Genomic DNA, 21,530 nt, shown 5'->3' with positions numbered 1-21,530 from the left:
GATTGGGCGGCCCAGCTTTTGGTGTGGACAAGCTTCCCGGAGGTAAGCTGCGCTGCGCGTTGCAAGGCAGGTCAACAAGCTCCTATGCGAACCACCACCAGCGTACGTCCGCCCAGTCCAGCTAGCCAGCCTCCATGGCAGGTCGATCAGGGCCGTACGGAAGCCAAAGAAAGACGCGCAATGGACTAGAAATGGTTGCCGACCAATCAAGATGTAGATATAACCCTGACTAAAGGCGAATATGTACCTGAAAAGCATAGAAGTGATGCTTTAACTTTGGGTCTTCCTTTCCCGGCTTGTTTACCCAAGTACATACAAGAAAGGGACCAGGGACAAAGAACAATAGAGAAGGGAATAGAGAGCGGGGAAATACCCAGCCCAGTCTGACATACTGTACAGAGAACAGAGAGGCAGACTGGGAACGCGGGCACTCGAGGGGCTGGGCAAGCAACTACTCTCAGTCCCTGGAGTATGTGACGTAGGACTTTCACATTGTAGCCCAGGGCGGGATGGAAGTGTCTCGGAAACTCAAGTAATTACCGGAAGTTGGGACCTTTTGTCTGTGTGTTATTGCCATCTTTGAGAATGATGAACGGCCAGAAGCTGCAGCAACAATTGAGCCAATTGTTGGTGATAAATGCCCCTTGCAAGTAAGAATATACGAGTTCTTATCAGCTTTCGAAACAAGGACGAACGGAGCTGCAGATAGCTTCTGTAACATGTCACTTTTCCCCCAAGAAACAGGAGCTTTGGGGGAGTAGTAGGGGGAGCCCGGGCCCCTCATCTAGACTGGATTTAGACTGGATCTTGACCTGTACCTGAAGTTGGAGCGGAAGACGGTACAAGTTTCTCCGTTCCATGTTTGTTGTTTGCTTCAAGGATGAAAGTGAGACGAAAGTGTCCCGTCTCTTGGCCGAACCGAAGTCGGAGATTGGGCCATCCGAATTGATTAACTGAGCCAATACAGTTCAGGATTGGCGTCAATGATGCGTGGTGATGTGATTGTAAGGAGGGGAAGAGGGAGGCATCCTGGGATCTCGAGTTCTGGTCACGTGATGATATATGTCATCAGCCTTCGGTGTAGGGTAGGTTCTATCCAAAATTCATGATGCATTCACAACGTCAAACAAAAATATTCCATTTTCTAATGTTTTGAGTTTTTGTTTATCAGTCTATTTATTTTTGCGTTACAAATTGTGCCCGCTTCTTGGGTTTGACGCGTGGTATCCAATGATGCCGCTCAAACTCAAGTCTGCCACGCTCCAAGACATCGAGCCATGTGGTCAATTCCACTTCCCTCGCTGGCTGGACGACGACGATTAACAATCCTCAGTTTACCTAAAAGAGAGTATTAAGATTGTTTGATGTACCAACATAGTAAAGGGCGAAAAAGAGACGATCGAGAACGAAACATAGACACGAACGGTCTTAGACCTCGATGTCCTCTTCCTCCCTGCTTTACTTCCCGTCTTTCCGCTCGCCCTTGATCTGGAGCTTCTCATAGTGCAAATTCGACGTCAACAAGGCATGGCTTTATAGTGAACAAATCGTATCGCCATGGAGACGCATCGAAGTCCTTCGAAAATCACGAGAAATTATTCATGCAAGGTTTGGCCCTGATATACGGTGATCGGAGGGTATCAACAACCAAAGGCAAGAAATAACGGTGCTTGAAGGCTCGAATGCTGGTGGTATACCCAAGCCACCAACGACGATCCTCTCATGAGTGGAAATGTATCAAGAAGACCCTTCATCGGTGAATTGCCTTCCAAGATGGATAAATGAAACAGGCGGCGCTTCTGGGCGAATTATCTCGGTTGGAACTCAGGCCGAAAGACCCTGTCTGTCTGCCATGACCCTTCACAAGCCAACTCAAGTCTAGACAAATCTTAGCCACTGTCCACCACATTCACGCAGCCAAGCCGGGAACCGTTTCTCGAAACGCGAAATAGCCTTGGGCTGGATCGCGAAAAATGAGATGACACTGACTGTCTTCTATTGAACGAGGCGCGATCGGGCTGGATTGCTAGCGTGTGTTGGATGGACGTGCCCTTGGTATCAATTATGCCTTAAACCAAAAGCCATAAGCTACAACGCGCAGTGGCGTCTGTTTGGATTGGAATACAAACAAATATGTCACTTTCCCTAGGCGACGGTTATTAATGACGACGGGGATATATCACCGGCCCAGCTGCTCGGAGCGGGCATGAACACCTACCGAGATGAGCCTAGGGGGACCCCATGGAACTTAGAAACAAGCATATAGCATGTGCAGTTAATTAATTAGCCTCACATGCTATTTACACATGTCTCTGAATAGGAATGTGAAAGTCAATATGACCGAGCCGTTCTATCTAGACGCAATAGTGACGAGTTCTTGTCTAAGCCTCGCGATCCTGCAATTAACTCGATGCTCCTGCTGAGCCAACAACTCGTCGTCAGCATCATCTCCCAGTAAGCCCTCCTTCGCCTAAGCATTTGTCACTGAACGCCTTGTGCGTGCGCTTGACAGTCCTTTCAAGGGCCCCATCCAACTCATGGCAGGGTTTCCACCAAAAAGCGGGGGAAAGACAAGGCTAACTTGTTCTTCATCAAGTTTCCAGAAAGAGACTGTTGGACTAATTCTTTCACATCTCTCTCTGCCCGTCTACTAGACGATAACGTTTGCTTTTACAGCGTAGCACCCAACAGCGGAGACATGGTGATTATACACTGTGTTCCGTGCCCACTGCGTGAGTGGCTGCTTATCACATGCACTAAGGCGCAGAGATGGAGTTTGTAAACGCTTCCGAGTTTTTTATTTTCGTCTGACGGCATTTGGTGCGTCTGTGAGGTCACTTTTCCCCTTATGCTTAACGAGAGAGCAGAGTGGATTGGTAGTTTGCAAAGAATCATCAAGCAGTTCAAGGCATCACCATTGTCGCCGACAAGGAAATGACCACGGAGACCAGAGCGAGTCGAAACGAGTTGACGGTTACATAACCCCTGCATGTCATCTCGATTCTCTGTAGATCACCAGAATTCGAAGTCAACCAGAAGCTTTTCACCGGAACAACAGCAAGGGTGTCGAATCCTGCTCAGCCTGGCTGATCGTCCCTTTCCCTTTCCACTCCGCATAAAATCGAAATTGAATCGCTGGGACAGTAGCAGCAACCAAGGCATTGGCATCGTAAATCGAGATTGGTGATCTATTCACAGTTTCTTGATAATATTGCGATGCGTCAGAGACGCCATGCAACACAACACGGCCCTAGGAACCAGGAACCAGTCCTATCCTCGGAGCAGCTAACTAAAGTTTACTGGGGTCATGGGTGCGAGCGAATGTTGTGTAATTACTAATGGATAACTTGTTTCTTTTTTGTGCCTTGGAAGTTCGCCAGTGCACGTCTCTCCTATTCATCGACGTAATTAATGCAGCTGAGCGGAAATACTTTTGTTAATTTCCAATTATTTGGTTCAATGGCTAAAAAGTGTGCATGGGGTTCTAGACAGAAAAAAAAAGAATGAAAAAAAAGGGAACAGGGTTGCAACCTTGTCCCTGCAGGTACAACAGTCAGTAAGATCCAGGAACCAAATGTATCTAATTGGCTATTTCTCTTGTCTCCTCCACTCCCAATCTGTCTCTTGACGCCATCAACTGGCGGGTTGGCTTTTGCAGTGTCTGGAGGCCTTCAAGTGCGCGCCGTCTCTCTGTTTAGCAGAGTCTTTTAGCCAGACTAGCAGAGCCCGACATGATTACCCGAGGTGGGCAGAAACGCCAGTCGCCCGTCCAGCGAACAGGCCGCGGTGCCACTTGCATTGTTTTGGGAAACGACGGAGGGACGTTAACGTTGACGGGAGGAACCCGCAGAGACGGTACAGCGCCTTTTTGAACTATGTCGCCCCCTTTGCCGGAGCATGGGGCTACTAGAGTAATTAGTGAGAGGTGGAGGGGAACGGACTGAAGACTCTCAACACTCTACGCGATCAAGCCGAGTCGAATGGGTAATTGCAATATCAGGGTCGCTTGAGGAATTTTTCTCTTCTCTTCTCGGCGAGAACCACTTTCGTCCAGTCTCAGGTGTCAACTGAACTCAGTTGAAGTGGTGGCACTGTAACACACGGGACCGACTGCCAGCCAGCCAGCTAGCTCCACGAAACACTCATGACTGTGATGTGACGGACAGAACAGTATTGGCGTGAGGGGCAGGTTTAATTTGCATCCCATATTCGAGAGGGGAAGGTCGCATGAAGCCCAATGAGGAATGAGACGAACCAAAGGGATGATGATATATGTGTCGGTTGGATCATCTAAGATAACAAGATGCCTTTAGGCTTTTTGGTCATAGTTAGTACTATCTATCCACCATCAAAGCGTACATAGGCTATGAGATTTCGATGGCGATATTTTGGGCAGCTCGGTTGATCATCACACACATTAGGGATAGACCTGTCTCTCGGCTTCGCATTCCGTGTTGCTCTCCAGCTGGCTAAGAGAGAGTAGATATTCCATCTGGAGACTCTTGCCTCCCTCCCTTGTTCTAAACATCCATCCGTCCTTGGATTTGGGGGCTACCATCGTGTAAGGCACAGTTAGACTTTGCCTAGCGAAACCCCTGTATTATTCCCTCAGAATCGCAACACCATGGAATAAGCATATTCGTGAGATACCCATCTATCACCGTATTCACCTACGCCATCTTGAGCCAAGCTTACCAGTATCTATAATTTTCGGATTCTTCTTTCTTTCTCTTGCAGTCTCCTATGCAGGTATAGAGACCCCTGGTCCTGGTGTCGACTGACTCAACAACGGATCCCCTCTGAACCAAACAATTTAGCGCGCAAAAAGAGCCATCACCAGCTGAAAAAAAGACCCAGCATTTGCTCCCCCGGGGCACTTGATTCGGCCAATCGCGTTGCAAAAGTTGGTCTCGTAGTTCTCCTTGGTGTTCTGGGGCGCTCTGGGTCGACTGGTTTTTCCCGAGATTCAAGAAAGACAAGTGACAAACAGCCAAACGGAAAAGACGCCGCCTGCTGGGGGACCCGACGTTGAAAGCCACGAGGCACACAACCTGAAGGTTACATGCACTGTAACCGTCACCCATCTTGGCTGGCCTCGTTTGTATGGTCCCTGTAGTGAACCTGTTTCTGCTGTACCCTTTTTGTCAGCCTCTTGGCCCCCTTTGGAAGGATCTCGAGTCGAGGACATTGGTAGTATTCTTCGTTTTTGACATGCTTTGGTGAATCACTCAATCAACTTGGTCTTAGTTGGCCTTGGTCTTGTTTCTGATTGGGGTCTCGTCTCATTTCTTCTTTTCCCCGCGCCACCTGTAGCAGCTTTTGGGGTTACTTGATACTGCCTACTACCGCCTAGGAGGTAGAGGGACAAAATAGGTCGCTCACTTTATGCCACAGTAGACCCGCTCTGAGGCTATTCGTTTTCTACATCCTGAGCTTCAGGTCTTAATTAGTCTTTTGCTAAATCACCCCTAGACAGTACAGTTCCAGTTCCAGTTCCTGTCGCTCATCAGTCGCTCTCCCTTGTCTCATTTCTAGTCCCTGAGGTGGGATCAATTCCGTCTGGGCTGTCAACCGCGTCCAAGAGTTTTTTTCTCCTTACCATCAAGCGAGCCTCGACATGACCCGCGCAAACCACCAAAAAAGACCAAAATCAAGCTCAAGCTCAAGCTCAAATCAAGCATAAGCTTCTCTCTTTTTAGCCTGTCAAATTTCCAAGTTTGTGATCGATTGCACCCTCCGATTCATCGGTTCTATCTCTCATTTGGGATCACATCGTCTCCCTCTAGAGACGGATTCATCTTACAGCAGCGCCCGAGCTCCCCTGGTAGGCGACGATACCCCGGTAGTTTTCTGGCCCGGGCTGCGAGAACATCCTGGTTATTGAAATTCGTTCTACCCGCCCTGCCAATCCGGCTTCCCCGTCCCAGTCCCAGTTCCCAGTCAAAAGAGTCAACGCTTTCGCGCAAGGTGCTTCTTTGCGTAGGTGCTGCGAACTTTTTCGTTCTTTTTCCAAGCACAGGCTGAGCTGAGGCTATCGTTTGTTTCTCTCTTCCTGTTGTCAACTCACCTTCTCGGACGCCGGCTGGTTGTCTTGTCTGTCTGTGACGAGATTCGGCGTCAATTCTTCAACCGTCCGTGGGGTCTCGACTGTGCCCCATCATTTTACATACCTACTACTTTACCTTTGGAACCATCCCACACCGGAAACCCATTCTCGAGACCGACTATTCTCGCTTGTATTCTTCTACACCGACCGACTACCGACCGACTTCTTGGTTAGAATAACTTTGCTTTTGACTGAAGCGAACCGCTTTCTTTCTTTTTGCTAGTTGTGCAGCTACCTTTCAACTCGAAACAAACAACACCAGACCCCCGACCACGATCCGCCGATCCTTTTTTAAAGTTCTATCGACTCTACATTCGCTCTGGCTCGATATTCGCCAAATTCCAGTCGCAAATCCTATCCTCTGTTCTAGATCCGACAGCGATGGCCAAGAGCTGTTGCTTCCTTTTGACAAACTCAACTTTTTCAACTCCACATCTTTTTGCTGCTACCTTCGGCTCACCACGCAGGAAGGAGGCAACATCAGATCAGAGTGACTGATTGAACGTCACGCAACGAAACGACGACAACGACTTTTGATACCCTCTGATTCAGAAAAAACAAACCCTCATTTTGCAAGCGGCTATTCTCCTGCCCGCTGGGCGACCAAAGTTTTTGCCAGCCTCTGGCGCCCAGCAGCAGTAATCGAAACAAATCGAGTCCTTCGACCACAAAAGTACATCGCACCATGTCACCACTCGCCATCTCTGTACCCGATGCTCCGGGCTCGCCAAACGCAACCCGAACAAAATTTGCCTATTATGGTAACCGTCAACGGGACAGTGAGAACAGCCTTATGCCAGGCACTTCAACAGCTGATGCATCACCTTATGCCTCACCAATGACTTCACCAATGATGTCGCCTTTGGCATCGCCTCGCATGCAGCTTAAGCCATTCGGCGCAATGTACCGACATGTTCGTCAACCATCGGACGAGTCCTTGTCACATCTACCTCCTTTGCCGATTTCGCCAAGATGGGATTCAATGACCAACCCTTCTAAATTTATGCCCGGACAATCAATATCGCAACGAGCAGCATCCCCATTCGATTCGCCCCACTCGCCATCGCCTTTGAGCTACGATACTGCAGCAAGCACTCCTGTTGACTCCCGAAACACATCTCCGACATTTCTGACATCCAAATCGTCACTGGCTGACCTTCGCGCCTACGATACCCTGCCACCCGCCGTGGAGAACTTCTCGCGGCCACGGAAGCAAAGTATCCGCCAACCAATCACCGACGCGACTAAGCCACGACCCGCCCAGAACGCCCCAGGGACTATTACATCGAACCCCGGTCTCAATTCCGCAGACCAGTACCAAGATCTTGTTACATCTTCTCAACATCCCCTTTGGCCTGCTCCTCAACGACCTCGTGGCCCTTCGGTTTCTTCTTGTCAATCCTCTTCTACATATCAATCAGTACTCTCCCCCCCTTCCAGCGACTTTTACGATCCAAGAGCGCCTCGTATTAGGACCGCTGCTGGTGCGACATCGTCAGCGCGACCTCCTTTAAACTACAACGGCGGCTCAGCTTCGCCCAGCCCTGTCATCGCCCCGTGGATGAGTGGTGAAGAATCGCGCTCGAGCTTCCGCTCCCAATTCACAGATACAACTGGTCCGGGTACCGCTGTTACCGAGCGAAGCAGCGTCCTCACAAAGGACAGCTCTGTTGGTTCACTATACGCTGGCCCAGAAAGCGCGGAGCGCGAGGCAGACACCAACAACGAGCCTGACGCTGAACACGACGAACCGAGTCTTGAGGATGTTATGGGCATGTACGAGCAAGGCTTCGACTCTGACGACGAATCGGTGAACTACTCAAACAATAACACTGCCAACGATCGACCAGTATCATCAGCATCCGACATGGGCCCACGACGAAGCGTTAGACACGACGAAGACGACGAGGATTTCCCCCAAGAGCAGGTGTCTGAGTCCACCTCAACACTTGACATGGAAATTCGAATGTCCAAGATGATCTTCACATCTCCAGCCTTTACATCATCCGTTCCTCACATTGCCGAAAAGCATGTTGTTGAGAACTATAGCTTCGAAATTCCCGAAAAGCGAGATTCGGTCAAGTCTTTAGACTCCGAGCCTTCCGTTAAATCCCAAAAGCCTCTTTCTCTTATTGAGGCTGACACTGCGCGCTCAGGCTCATTTGCTGCACCTCTCTCACCCCCTGGTTCTACCCTAGCACCTGTATTTGAAGTAAAAGACCGACCCGAAACCCCCGAGTCACGGAATAACTCTGAATACGCGTCTGAGCCGGCACCTGAACCTACACAGGCCCCCGAGTCCGAGCTCAAACCTAAGCCAGTTTCTCCACCACCGGTCGCTGTCCCCGAGCCAGTTGAGCCTGAAGACCCTGGCGCTCGCGATCGATATGGTTTCAAGAAGGAAAATCAATACGTGACACGACAGCAGTACGACAATTGGAATACTGGATACACTGAGTACCTCGCTCGTCGACGAAAGAAGTGGAACGGGTACCTGAAGGACAATGCCCTGATGACAGATCACCCGAACCGATTTCCCGCTCCCAGCGCAAAGACGAAACGATTTGTTCGCAAGGGTATTCCTCCAGAATGGCGCGGTGCCGCTTGGTTTTACTATGCTGGTGGACCAGCTATCCTGGCCAAGCACTCGGGTCTCTACGATAAGCTTACAGCTAAGCGAGCTAAGGACGTTGATGCTGAGGCTATCGAGCGAGACTTGCATCGCACATTCCCCGATAACATTAAGTTTAAGCCTCCCGGCGGGATGGAGACGATGTCGAGCAGCGCTAGAGAAAGCCAGTCTACAATGACGGATTCCACTCGCAGCTCCAGCCCAGCTCCTCTTGGTGTTGAGGGCGAGACACCCATCATTACTTCTCTTCGCCGTGTACTGCACGCATTCGCTGTATACAACCCTCGGATTGGTTATTGCCAAAGTTTGAACTTCTTGGCCGGTCTTTTGCTGCTCTTTGTTGATACCGAGGAACAATGCTTTTGGCTATTGAACGTCATTACACGCATTTATCTTCCCGGTACTCACGAGATGAGTCTTGAGGGTTCCAAGATTGACTTGGGTGTGCTCATGACTGAGATGCGCACTTCTATGCCTGCTGTCTGGGACAAGGTTGGTGGAGAGCTTGAGGCTGATCCCAACTCTCGACCTAACACAAGCAAATCAATTCGTCTTACTCGCTCGCGCCGCAAGGAACTGGCACGCATGTCAACGCCCACCGATAGACTCCCACCAATCACGCTTTGCATGACAGCCTGGTTTATGAGCTGCTTCATCGGAACACTGCCCATCGAAACCACCCTCCGCGTATGGGACGTGTTCTTCTACGAGGGCTCTAAGACCCTTTTCCGCATTGCATTGGCCATCTTTAAGCTAGGCGAGAATGAGATCCGGTCGGTGGGCGATCCCATGGAAATGTTTGGCGTTGTGCAATCTATGCCACGCCGCCTGATCGATGCCAACGCCCTTATGGAGGCTTGCTTCAAGCGGCGGAATGGTTTCGGGCATCTGAGCCAGGTCCAGATTGACGAAAAACGCCAGCAACGTCGAGCCAAGGCACAATTGGATAGAGTCCGCCAAGGCAAGACATGGAATAACTAGGAAATTAGACGTCCAAGCCACGTTTAGCAACATACCTCACCACCTCTCATCTCTTACACCCACAACATAACACTCCTTCAACATCTCATATACTGTTCAGCTACTTTCTCATTTCGGCACACACTGGCCCACACCAACACGGTAGTGGAAGCCGCCGACTCTTTTATTTTATTTTATCATGGAACGGCGTTTCAATGGAAGGCATGGTCTATTTATCGATTTAGCCCGCATTGTGTCTGCATTTTTCTCCTTTATTCTGTTTCAACTCCCAACTTTCTTTTTCCATTCTCATTTTCATTATTCTTCAACTGCCCCTAACGATGGGGAGTTGTTTGTTCACTATGTTTGTCTTCAAGGAGCGAGGAGGGTCAGCGTTGGTACGGCTGGAATGTACAGGATGGAATGGTACCAAAAAAGGAACATTGTTTTATTTAATGACGATGGTTTACGGCTGCATTGCGATAAGACAAAACGCACCACCATACCCCAAAAGCACTTTTGTGAGAGGCGAATGGCTTCCTGCACAAGGAACACGGCAAGGTTGCAAGGACTGGCAAAAGGTCCTGGTGGTGCTTGGTTTTCATATAGAAGGGGAGGGAAAATTACGTACGAACTGGTTAGAACCTGCCGAGGAGTAGATTTGGGGGATACTTTTTGATACCCTAATGGAATGAAAGATAATTACACGACCGTCAAACGTACGCAGCCTGCATGGGATAAAATGTTTCATATTTGACACCCTAAAACCTATGTGCTTTTATCTCATATATTCGGGTAAGAGCTTAAGGGCTCCAGACCAAGACTACCTAGCCAAGACGAGATGAAAGGGCTCTCGTGGCTATACTTATCTCGCGGGTTTTTAGGTTTAGTCGCCCGTGCTCTGGCCCATTCATTCCTCGTTCACCGTCCTGTTCCCCCATAACCCTTACCACTTGGACGAACCCCGTCGGTGGTCATCAAGGTCTCACCACTTAAATCACTCCCACTGTCGAACCCTGCGCTATACGTATCTTTGCTGCTCGGACTTGCATAGTCCGAATTGCTCTCGCCTTCCTTCCTGACTCTGCTTTTCTACCTAAGCAACAGGAGGAAAAACAGGCGGGTCCATGGCGTAACTTTGGACATTCTGCTTCGCCACTTGCTCGAAAGCAGCCCGGTCGGTCTGGTACTGCTGTGCAATGCGATCTTCAAGAGGGCTGTCGAGTTGTGGCTCTTCTAAGAGGTTGCGAAGTGCCTCCAGAACGCCATAGAGCTTAGTGCTAGGTTTCCAGGCGTCCGGCTTGAGGAGACCTAGGCAGATGTTGCCGAGATTGTCGTTTGTCACATTGGGGTGGTAGATGCGGGTGACGAACTTGACGACCGGGGGCTTGAAGGGGTAGTCGGTGGGAAGGCTGAGGAGGATGCCGAATTTGCCTGGGTGGTAGACGGTCGAGGCGGGCGCCGACAAGGTGACGTGCCAGGTGTGGATGGATTCGTTGGGAGGCAGAGACACGGAGAAGCCCTCAGGGGGGTTTTGGGAAATCTCGGCAAATTCCTGAAAGAGACGAAGGGTTAGATGAAGGGGGGCAATATGGACAAGAATGAACAGACGTACCTTGGTGATGCGCTTGGCCATTGTGAGGGTGTAGTAGTAGAATTGACTTAGAGATTATAGATGGAAGACGTTCGTAGTTCTTTCCTCCTCTTTCTGAAATATCTTGTGTGATTTAATGCTGCACACGTAAATCACGATGTTGATGAAAGTCGAAAGGTAAAAGTGCAATAGACTGATGATAAGAGGCTGGTTTGATGTCAGATGGATGTTGAAAGTTGGGATTGGAGAGTGGAAGGGGGTATGACGATAGTGGGGTATTGGAGCATAAAGAAGCTGGACGCAGCAACAACAGCGGGCAGTCACAGCAGCCTATAAGCCTCTAATGTGAACGCACCACTTGCAGTAGCAAAGGACAAATGTTTAGATGCTGCGATTATACAATCGAGTTGGTTACTCAGTTTATCAGATCCAAGTTAGACTCTACCCCATGGAACATGCCCTCTTTGTTGTAACTAGTTGGCGTGTATCACAACAGCTTGTGTGGGGCATAACCACGATGAAACACAGCAGGGAACAGTAACCAATTTATTTGCGGTAGGCCAAGATTTTCTTCTTTTTTACAAAACAAAACACATTAGAAGCAATTGATTCAGGTCTAGGACGTCCCTCTCGTTCAATGTGAAACGTGGTAGCCTTAGTGTACGGATTATCTCCTCTGCTATATCATTCTCAAAGATACCTACGGATGCGTATATCTATGGGCTAATGGGCATCCAAGAAACAAGACAAGAAGTATAGAAGAGTATCATCACAAAGTCAAAATAGTAGCAGGCCTCGACATGACCACAATATGCACTTGTCTATATCTGTATGTTTTGTCAAGATTGCCCTTTGCTTGCACCAATGCATCACACCGTTTCGACGTATTGAACAATTCATTATTACAACGGAAACTCTCAAAGATCAGCTTTTGACTCTCCAAGAGAGAGACTTTCATTGAATCAAGTTGCTCCGCTACCCCGTCCATCCTCCATGTATATCTAACCGCGACAAATGCCCCATTGAAACAAATCATATCGCCCAATCCTAACCGTCGGTACCGCTGCTTCTGAATGTCGCACACAGCGCAGCATAGTGATGTGTCAGGTCCAGAACGTTCTGGGGCAAGCTTGTCGCCTGTATGATACTTCGGACCTTGACTGCTCCCTCGTCCTCGATCAGGGTACGTATCGTGTGCAGGAGCTCGGGGCTGAACTCGCTGTACCATCGGTACTGCCATGTCACTAATCGGATGACAGATGCCACTGTCTCTCTTGTGCTCTTGGTCTTCTCAAAGACACGTAGGATTCCTGCCAAGGCCTTGGGGCTGAAGCGAATGGAGAGGCATGCACGGTACGCCTCAACAGCTTCATCCATGTGCTGGAGTCGCTCGGCGAGAGAGCCTAGAATCTCCCACTCCTCGGCTGACTTCTTGTACTGCATCTGTTGGGCACGGTATTGAGCCATCTGAGTGCGCCAGATTGTGTAAACACGAAGATCTTCATAGAGAACCATGAAAAGACTATCCAGCCAGCGCTCACAAAGGCGCTTGGTGTTGAGCTTTGACAGATTCTCGTCACTCTTGGTGGTCTGTAATTGTTAGCTGGTTCGAGGGTAGATATTGTCATAACTTACCTCAGGATCTGTCTTTGCCTCTCCGGGATCGATGACATTCGATGGCTTCTCGATCTTGCTTTGCTCACCATTTCCGTTGGTGGCAGGAGCGTCAGCGTCAGCGTCAGCCTCTCCCTCAGAGACCTCCTCAGCAGGCTTCTCTGTGTTTTCACTCTCTGCCTCATTGTCTCGGTTGACTGTTTGATCAGGTGTACCTCGCAGACCATCAGTGCTTGGGGTCCGTTTTGAGGCACCCGGGTGAGTAGATTCCTGCTTCTCTGTGCGATATTCATCCTCCATCACGAATACATTGCTACGGATCTTCAGGAGCTGGTCCCAGCCAATCTTTGCAGTCATTTCGGTTAGGATCTCATACGCCTTCTTGAAAGTACCTCTGTAGGATGCTGCTCGCAGGTTGAGCAGACTAGGGTCAACCTGTTCCGAGTATCGCGACTCAGGCTCGCTGTCAATTTCGTCAAGGCGAGTTTCAGGAAGAGTTGGCAGGATGACCTCCTTGGGTTCTGGCATCAAGGGGGTATCCTTGTCTTGGTAGGTGAACATAGGGCATGAGTTGAGAATAGTCAGCGCATTGTCCCAATCTTCCATAGCCACATAGACCTGAGCTAGTCTGGCCCATGTGCTGAACTCGGTCGGGGCGGCAACTGTCGCTCGATCCGCGCAACCCAGAGACAACTTGAGCCTCTCCTCCTTGAGTTCAGGAGTAGCTGAGCCCTTGGCCTTGCCCAAGAGAAACTCAGCTTGAGTATCGAGCATGACATAGTCCATCGGGGTTTCCTTTAGAGATTGATGTAGTGTTCTAACGCCTGCGACTTCTTCGTGGCCCATGAACATAACCTTTGCCAACAGAGATGAAACCTCGACGCTCTGCGTCCGGAGCTTCTCAAAGAGGTTGATTCCAGAGGCATATCGACCTGTGGTTTCGAGGTACTTTAGAAGACCAGTAGTCAAGTGGTTAGATACGTTAGTAGGCACCTGAACTACCGAGTCGGAACCCAATTGCCATCCTGCAAGGTTAGTCTGGAATAGAGTAGTTGGTGAGAGATGACATACCCCTGAAAAAGAGTTGTTCTGCGGCATGAAGGAAACGATGCTCGGTCTCAGTGTTTGTAACAGGATTGAATCTTCGAACGCCCATGATCTTTCGAATTGTGTCGCCGCTACCATCGTCCGCATACGAGTATGCTCGAAGAACACTGCAGAGGTATGTCTCCAACCAGAGATCCTCTGAAGCCTTTCGCTTCTCGCCTCGCTCGTCGACGCAGTAGCTTTCTACGGTTCCGGGAATCGAAACATGCACACGCATGTCAAGTCGTGAGAAGGCATTGTAACAGCTGTCAAAGATCAGCCTCCGCAGCTATCAGGAGTGTACCAGAGCTATGACGTACCAGAAAACACCCTCAACAATCTTGTTTGTCGCATTTGGCCCCGACTCTTTGTAGGTCAAAGTATTGATATACGCTGCCAGACTAGCTGATGAAGATGCGTCGACACCGGTGACATGGTGGTAGACGCCAGTCTGGACAAAGTCAGCTATTTATCTCCCTTGCGCCGATCGAGTTCGTGTACCTGCTTGGCTGGGTTTCGGACGCCGTGCTTAAGAAGATGGACGAGATCGGGAGGGCCAAGCTCTCGAAGGCCAGCGAGAGATTCGGTTCGGGCATCAATCGACTCGTGGAGGATCTCCTCGGTAATTCTGGCTCCAGATTAGCTATGTGGATGCCAAGCATCTCGGTAGTGTTGCGCCTTACTCGGGAACCGCTGGCGCGACCATGATGGCGAGCTCCTCGTAATCGCTATTGAGGAACGGGGGTGAATATCAGATGAAAACCGTCGGAATTGGCCTCCTGCGATGTGTATGGAGGGAAACAGTCGAGATTGGTCGAGGGGTTCCTTGCTTCGAGTAAGATGCCAAAGACAAAGGATGCTGGTCCCTCCCTAAGATCTGGCCTTGATAGGGAGCTCCAAGTACAGTTCAGGATGTACGTACTCTAAACTGCCCTGGACTATGCGGGCAGGGAGGTAGAAAAGGGACGTGCAGCTCTAAACACCGCCACATCTTACCTCTGCTCCTGCTCAGGAACAGCTCTAATATGTGGCTAAATGGGGCTGAAATGATCCGCGTCTGAGAACGCGCTCTCATTAATTAAATGGATGCCAAGCAAGTGAAGTGTCTCCAAACTCACTACCGACGTTAAATCAACCAGACTGAAGTAGACAGTATTCTTTGCTACTGATACGAATGTCGGCTGTCGCTTCGAGAGCATTGCGACCGCCAATATGGTAAATTATTGATACCATATAACCAATTTATGCTAATTTGTGATCGTAGCCGGCATTCCAAGCAATAAACCTCGAGCCAGAGGATAATATTGACGAGCAAATCGACACCACCAAAGAGATTCACGTGAGCTCACCAGGCAGTATCGCCAACGCGGACAAATAATGACAACTTTTAGGTCGATGAAGCCCTCAAGCGATTTCAGCATGCTTTGAAGCTCCATGCGCAAGGCCCTCGATCACGCGAAGCCGCTGAAGCCGCATATAACGAACTCTTCGAATCCGAAATCTTCAAATACCGGGAAGCCAAAACCGACTACGAGCGAGCAGAGCGATACGCGGATGGCCAACCAGAGGTATCCAACTTGGACCCCTCCCTCACAGATGGGGGACTTGATGTGGACGCTGGAGGAGCAGATGGCGTAGCAGCAAGCTTGGCCCAGGCACTCTACTTATCATACAAAAACTATGGCCAATTCTTCGTCGACAAATTTAAGGACGCATCGACTTCAGATACAGCATGGAAGGAAAAGGCCCAACTAAAATACCACGACGATGGACGCAAGGTTTTGGATAGCTGGATGACCGCACTGGATCAAGATCCATCAGACCCGGAGCTTTGGAGAAAGGCTGCTCGTTTTGCTGGCGCGATCAACAGCAACCGCATCAAGCGGTACTGCCTTGAGGCCGCGATTGAGTTGGACGACGATCCTGCCGTGATGGAACTCGACCCTCCATCATTAGCAGAGGGGATGGCGGGCGAACAGTTGAAAGATCAATTGAAGCTTCTAGGCGACGATATGGCTTTGTCACATCCGATCATGGCACCGTGGCTCAAGAAGAAGATGCCGGCGCTCCTCAAGCGCCACTTGGACCCCATTCCCTTTCTCCCCGACCCTACCAAATCATTGATACCGCCCAAGGTTTCTGATACACAGGACCAGACACAAGAAGATACGGAAATGGGTGACGCAGACATCGCTAGCCTCACAGAGCCCAAATCTGTGTCATCTTGGGCTGAACTTGGTGCGAGACTTATCAACTGCCTCGAGACTACAGCCGAAGCTTTCGATACGTGCGATGGAATTGTCGAAAGCAGCCTGGAAGATGTTCCAATAGAAACACCACCAAACGAAATCGAAAGTGTTGCGTCGGAAATTGAGGTCGCAGTCACAAAGCCCACCGAAACAGAGAAAACACCGGAGAAGGATGCCACCCCGAAGGAGCAAAAGGCAGGGTCCGAAGGAACCGAAGATAGCCAGAAAACTACAGACCAATCTCAGAAAGATTCGAATGGATCATCGGCGAGAAAACGATCGCAATCTGCAGCAGGACTGCCAGATGGAGCAGAAGAGGAAAACGCGATGGAAAAACGCAGCAAGCGAGTTCGAAGAAGAGAAACTCTCCAAGCCGAGGAAACGACAGACCCCAATACTTTAATTGCTAATCAACTGCAACCATATCAAGGAGCTGACCAGAATCTCTTCCAAATGACAAAGAGCGTCTTGGAGCACCTGGGTGTGGAGAACAAATCGACATTCGCTTTCATCACCGAGCTTATTGACTCATGCGCCACTGAAAACCGACCTGGGAAAATAACAAATCTTGCTGCATGCGACTTGAGTAGTGTTATTGTTAATTTCCGTGAAGAGGTTGCTAAGGTCTTCCTACACAAGAACGAACAAGCCAGTCTTGGACCATCTTCTTTCCTGGAACACGCTAAAACCGGCTCGCAAGATCAACCCTCGATGCCCTCGTTCAACGAAAAACAAGGCTTGAGATCTTTTGCCAGAAAGATCGGAGGTTGCAGGTCGTGGATGACGGCCGAAGACGTCGCCTACGAATGGGTCAGGGCTGTTAGCCAAAGTTATGCGACAGCCAAGTGGTCAGACAAAATGAAGCTATCTGTGGTTCAGATGCTAAACAAAGTGGACTCTGCGCTATATCGGAAGATTACTGAAGAGATGGAACTGGCTGCTGGTTCCGCTGAGAGGTTAGCAGATTTGGAGACCATCGTGCCTATGCTTTTTGAGCTTCATGTCGATATCTATGAACTCATCACCAATCCTAGCAGCGTTGTGGATTATGCGACTCGGATGGACACCAAATACCGGCTTGGGCGGTGGCTCGACATTGCCTCAGCTTACCTTCGATTAACAGACCGTCCGGCAGACGATCCCCTCATAGCACGTTTCTTATGGGCCTCAGTTCTCGTGTCTTCACACGCGGAACAGCCCCTACGTGAGCACATTCTCCTCATGTGGACATCTTTACGGGACCACCTTGCAGATGAGAAGGTACCTGCCATCTCACTCCCCAACAATGTGGTCATGCCGACAATCTCTCCTGCTGCCGCTGATCGTGAGATCTCTAAACTGACGACAATGGACTTCTTTCTTGGACTGTTCCAAGATAACATGGATGACCCGGTCTTTGTCATCGACACACTGGAGCCTGTTCTCAACCCATCTACGGTGTGCGCTCCGAATCAAGAAACAGATTCCGAGTCAGGGGAAGACAGCGATAACAGCGATAGCAGCGACACCACCGGCGCTAGTACCGTCGGTAGCAGCGACGGCAGCACCGATGACAACGACGCAAGCTCTGACGCAAGCTCCAACCAGAAGCCAAAGAAGTCCATATCTGATTGCGCAAGCCAAAGCCTCAAAGATCTTTGGAAATTCCTCCACAACAGCAGCACGGAGCTTAGGTTGTTCCTGTGGTCACGTCTGGGAGACGCCTATGATGCTATCAAATACTCTACCAAGAAATTCTCATGTTGCCTTAAAAGCATTGAGTTGATCGTATCAGACCTGGAGGGTGAGACATATACCAACACCGCACCTGAATCTCGGCGATTGCTTTTCATGCGTACTTTGAAATCGTTAGACGAGCTTTTGATTACGGCTCTCGGTTCTGCGTTAAACGATAACACCGCCTTCGAAATTATCGATGATGCCCACATCAGATCTACCTCAGCTGCTCTTGCCAAAGTCAACTGTTTACTGCACGTTGCGAGTCTGTGCGAGGATGAGGTTCGAATCGGCATCAAGCCAGAAAGGACTGGAAATGCCGCCTCCAAAGCTGCTTTCCAAGCACTGAAGAACAAGCTGAAGGAGATGCAGATTCGCGCATGGTGTCTCCAATACACTATGTTCAAAGCTGGCATCAATAAGGATAATTGTATCATTGGACCTGAGAACGATCTTGCTGATTATCTCGCGGCTATCCACCAAGTGATTGGCATTCGCAAATTCTGCAAGGCTTCAAACAAGATCTTCCTCAAGGTTATGCGCGTCGAGCTTCTCAAGCTCAAGAACATCGAGAACTGGGAAGATTATCTTGGCCAGGTTCTATACGATTTGCACGGTCTCAAGCTTGGTGCAGGCGTCTGGGAGGTTCAGGATCATGCTTGCCCCCCCGAGAAGCTTGAGAAACGACAGACTATGCAGCTTGTGGAAAGAGTTTGCATTCTTGCCAATCGCATGCCCATGAAGGACCTACTCAAGTCAGATCTCAAGACAACGATTGATCACATGCAGCAGACAATTGGCCAGACAAAGTCAACACCGCAGATGTATCACAACCTGCGTAACTTTACTGAGTATCTGAAAAAGCCAATCCACCCCCTGCGTTTGTACCGCGCCCTTATTGGAGACGTTTCCGTAGACGCTGTGTCTGTCAATACTCCTGAGACTATTCTTGCCACACATGGCTGGTTCTTCTTGCTGGGCATGATGGCACTGACAAAGTTCAAGGGTGTTGAGCTCAACCGCCGTCAAACCCCTGGCGCAACTGACGATCTACGCATCGGTGCGACCTTCCTGCGGCTGCAACTCCAATTCACTGCAGACAGATGGGATGCTTGGTTCCGTCTAGCCGAGTGTTTTGACTACGAGCTGGATGAGGCGGTTCTTTGGACTGCTGACAAGATGAACAAGGAGCGCCCTGAGCTGGTTAAATTCCAGCGAAATGCAATTCACTGCTACACACTTGCACTGTCACATTCCCGTAATTTGGACATCGAAACCCACGATGGAGATCCTCTGCATGATCTCTACCACAAGTTTGCTATGAGGATGTATGCATCAAGCCGAGAGCCTTTTGCCATGGAGCCATTCCAGCATTCTGATCAGGAGAGATACTTCATTGAAGATATGGGTATAGGAACCTTCAAAAGAATCCTGCACTCCCAGATGAATGAATACAAGGTTTGGAAATTTGCAGCAAAGCTGTTCAGGATGGCTATGGATCGAAAGCCAGACAACTGGAAGTAAGTGAAGTTCACCAAGTATTCGATGCAGGATTTAACAGTGAGCAGGAACCCTTACATGCTTTCCAAGTGTTATTGGAAGATGTACCAGACTCCCGATGACCAACTCGACGTCAAAGACATAACGTCCAAGATCGGCCTGATGACGCTAATCGACACCCTTAAGAAAGCCGTGGAAGTGGCACATAATGCTCGAAGAGGGAGGAACACAGATCCCATCTTTGAACCGCACTACAAGATCGTTACTATTCTTCACAAGTTGGTGATGCGAGGTGATGTGCCAGCGAAGGATGCTGCTGAGATCTTATCCGAGCAGCCATTCGGCCTAGAAGTCAACCCTGATGACCATTTTGCTTCCTTCTCGGCACCTGAAGACTGGGAAGAATATATTATTCGTAATCTTTCCAAGCTCAAAGAGAAGGATAAGGCCAATTGGCAGCATCGCATCATCATCCGACATGCTAAGATCCTGTTTGATGAGGCCACCGAAGTGTCAAGCGAGGATAGACTTGTGAACGCGAAGGCTGCGTTCGGTGTCCTCAGGGATAGTATGTTTACTAAGACTATGGTCATGAACGTATGGAAGTGTGATGCAGAGAGACCTGGCCGTCACCACGTATACACAGAACAATACGTGCGCCTCATGACTAAGTTGCTGGTCATTATGAACGACCGGGGCAATTTGGAACAGCTCTTGAGGCGCCTTCGGAAGAAGGGTGCCGACTTTTACCATTTCACGGATCTCTGGCAATCTTGCTGCATGGCCTACCTCAAACTCCTACGCCAGGGTTACAATGTGTCGCCTGTCGTCGACGATGCGTTCAAGGCACTGTCGAGCGAAGAGTTTGAGGTTGTGGGCGAGCGGATTGCTGATTGGGCTGCAAGCGACGGCGCTGAAGTTCCGCTCTTCAACTGTATGAAGGAAACGATCGAACTTAAGAAGCTTAATGCCAATCTTATGAAAGTGGCACCCATCGACGACCTTCTTAATGATTGTTACTCCAGAATCTATTCTGAGATAGCCAAGACTCTGCCTGGACCAGACCCCAGCAAAGTTGTGGAGGAGCGGCATCATGCGAAGGAGGTTGCAGCTCAGCTCGAAGCAGCACAGACAGAGACCAAGGTCACGAGTTCTCTCGCCAGTATTCTCAATGCCCCTAATGGACAGGAGAGTATCACTGGCACAGCGACTCCCATGGAAACAGAGAAACAAGAGGCCGCGCCACGGTCCAGGAAAACCGGCGTTAGACGGCCAGACGTATTACGAAAGGCTGAACAAGCGGTTATCAGAGCTCTGGAGGCGCCCAAGCCAAACAAGAGCCGAGTGGGCAGCGTTTCGAGCGGCAAGCGTGGTAGCCGCACACCCAATCAACGGGCAAGCGATGCTGGAAGTGAGGAAGATGGGCCTGATTCGCAGATCCGGCGTGAAGCTGGCCATGACGGCGATGTGGATATGAAGGATGCCGGCGACGAGAATGAAGAAGATCACGGAGAAGAAGAGCATGACGAAGAGAACGAAGACGAACAGGATGAAGAGCATGACGAAGCTGCTGAAGATGAGAATGCTGAAGAGCATGGCGTCGAAGAAAAGGCCGACAGCGAGACAGGCAGCATTGAAGACTCGGCTGATGATGAGAGTGACCTTAGTGACGTACCTGAGGACTACGACGAAGAAGTGCCTCCGGGACTTATGTTCCCTAACCTTGGGCATCAGTCAGAAGAATCTAGCGGAGAAGACGCCGACAGTGAAAGCGAAGGGGATGACGAAGCCGAGGAGAGTGATGGCGAAGAAGAGGCCGATGAGGAAGCGGAGGGCGAAGAGACATTAGGCATCGAGGACACAGAGTTGGTGGATGATGATGATGAGGATGAAGACGAGGAGCAGCCTAAGAGATCTGGTAGCTGGGCAGCGAATGATTCTATACGGGCTGTGGGCTGGTGAATGATACTGATTAGTTAATAGCGAATTGGCGTTAAGAGAATTGCTTTGCTGGATTATTTATGGGTAGAGGCTTGGGATTGGAATGACTGCTGTCACATCACTATAGAACAC

The 21,530-nt window shown here is 49.8% G+C and overlaps 4 protein-coding genes across 4 annotated transcripts, besides 1 other annotated feature; 2 read left to right on the top strand and 2 right to left on the bottom strand.

The window, feature by feature from the left end:
- Window positions 1–6,791: 6,791 nt before the first annotated feature.
- FPSE_05247 (uncharacterized protein) lies at window positions 6,792–9,719 on the top strand (the record flags this gene model as incomplete). Its single annotated transcript, XM_009258365.1, has 1 exon — window positions 6,792–9,719. The coding sequence occupies one exon, from the start codon at window positions 6,792–6,794 to the stop codon at window positions 9,717–9,719; it is 2,928 nt and encodes a 975-aa protein (XP_009256640.1).
- Window positions 9,720–10,794: 1,075 nt separating this feature from the next.
- FPSE_05248 (uncharacterized protein) lies at window positions 10,795–11,334 on the bottom strand (the record flags this gene model as incomplete). The annotated part of the gene is made up of 2 exons (XM_009258366.1): window positions 10,795–11,253; window positions 11,314–11,334. 2 exons carry the CDS (start codon window positions 11,332–11,334, stop codon window positions 10,795–10,797), a joined length of 480 nt encoding a protein of 159 aa, XP_009256641.1.
- Window positions 11,335–12,339: 1,005 nt separating this feature from the next.
- Window positions 12,340–14,698, bottom strand: FPSE_05249 (uncharacterized protein; the record flags this gene model as incomplete). The annotated part of the gene is made up of 6 exons (XM_009258367.1): window positions 12,340–12,882; window positions 12,928–13,931; window positions 13,978–14,258; window positions 14,313–14,443; window positions 14,494–14,620; window positions 14,676–14,698. The coding sequence occupies 6 exons, from the start codon at window positions 14,696–14,698 to the stop codon at window positions 12,340–12,342; spliced, it is 2,109 nt and encodes a 702-aa protein (XP_009256642.1).
- A 506-nt stretch (window positions 14,699–15,204) lies between these two features.
- On the top strand, window positions 15,205–21,419 carry FPSE_05250 (uncharacterized protein; the record flags this gene model as incomplete). The annotated part of the gene is made up of 4 exons (XM_009258368.1): window positions 15,205–15,207; window positions 15,257–15,331; window positions 15,384–19,477; window positions 19,526–21,419. The coding sequence occupies 4 exons, from the start codon at window positions 15,205–15,207 to the stop codon at window positions 21,417–21,419; spliced, it is 6,066 nt and encodes a 2,021-aa protein (XP_009256643.1).
- Window positions 20,950–21,069: a repeat region.
- Window positions 21,420–21,530: the final 111 nt, after the last annotated feature.

This window comes from Fusarium pseudograminearum, chromosome 2 (assembly GCF_000303195.2).
Source record: "Fusarium pseudograminearum CS3096 chromosome 2, whole genome shotgun sequence".
Taxonomy (NCBI): Eukaryota; Fungi; Ascomycota; class Sordariomycetes; order Hypocreales; family Nectriaceae; genus Fusarium; species Fusarium pseudograminearum.
Note: the sequence above shows the minus strand (reverse complement) of the source record. Positions and strands in the feature narration are given on the sequence as shown.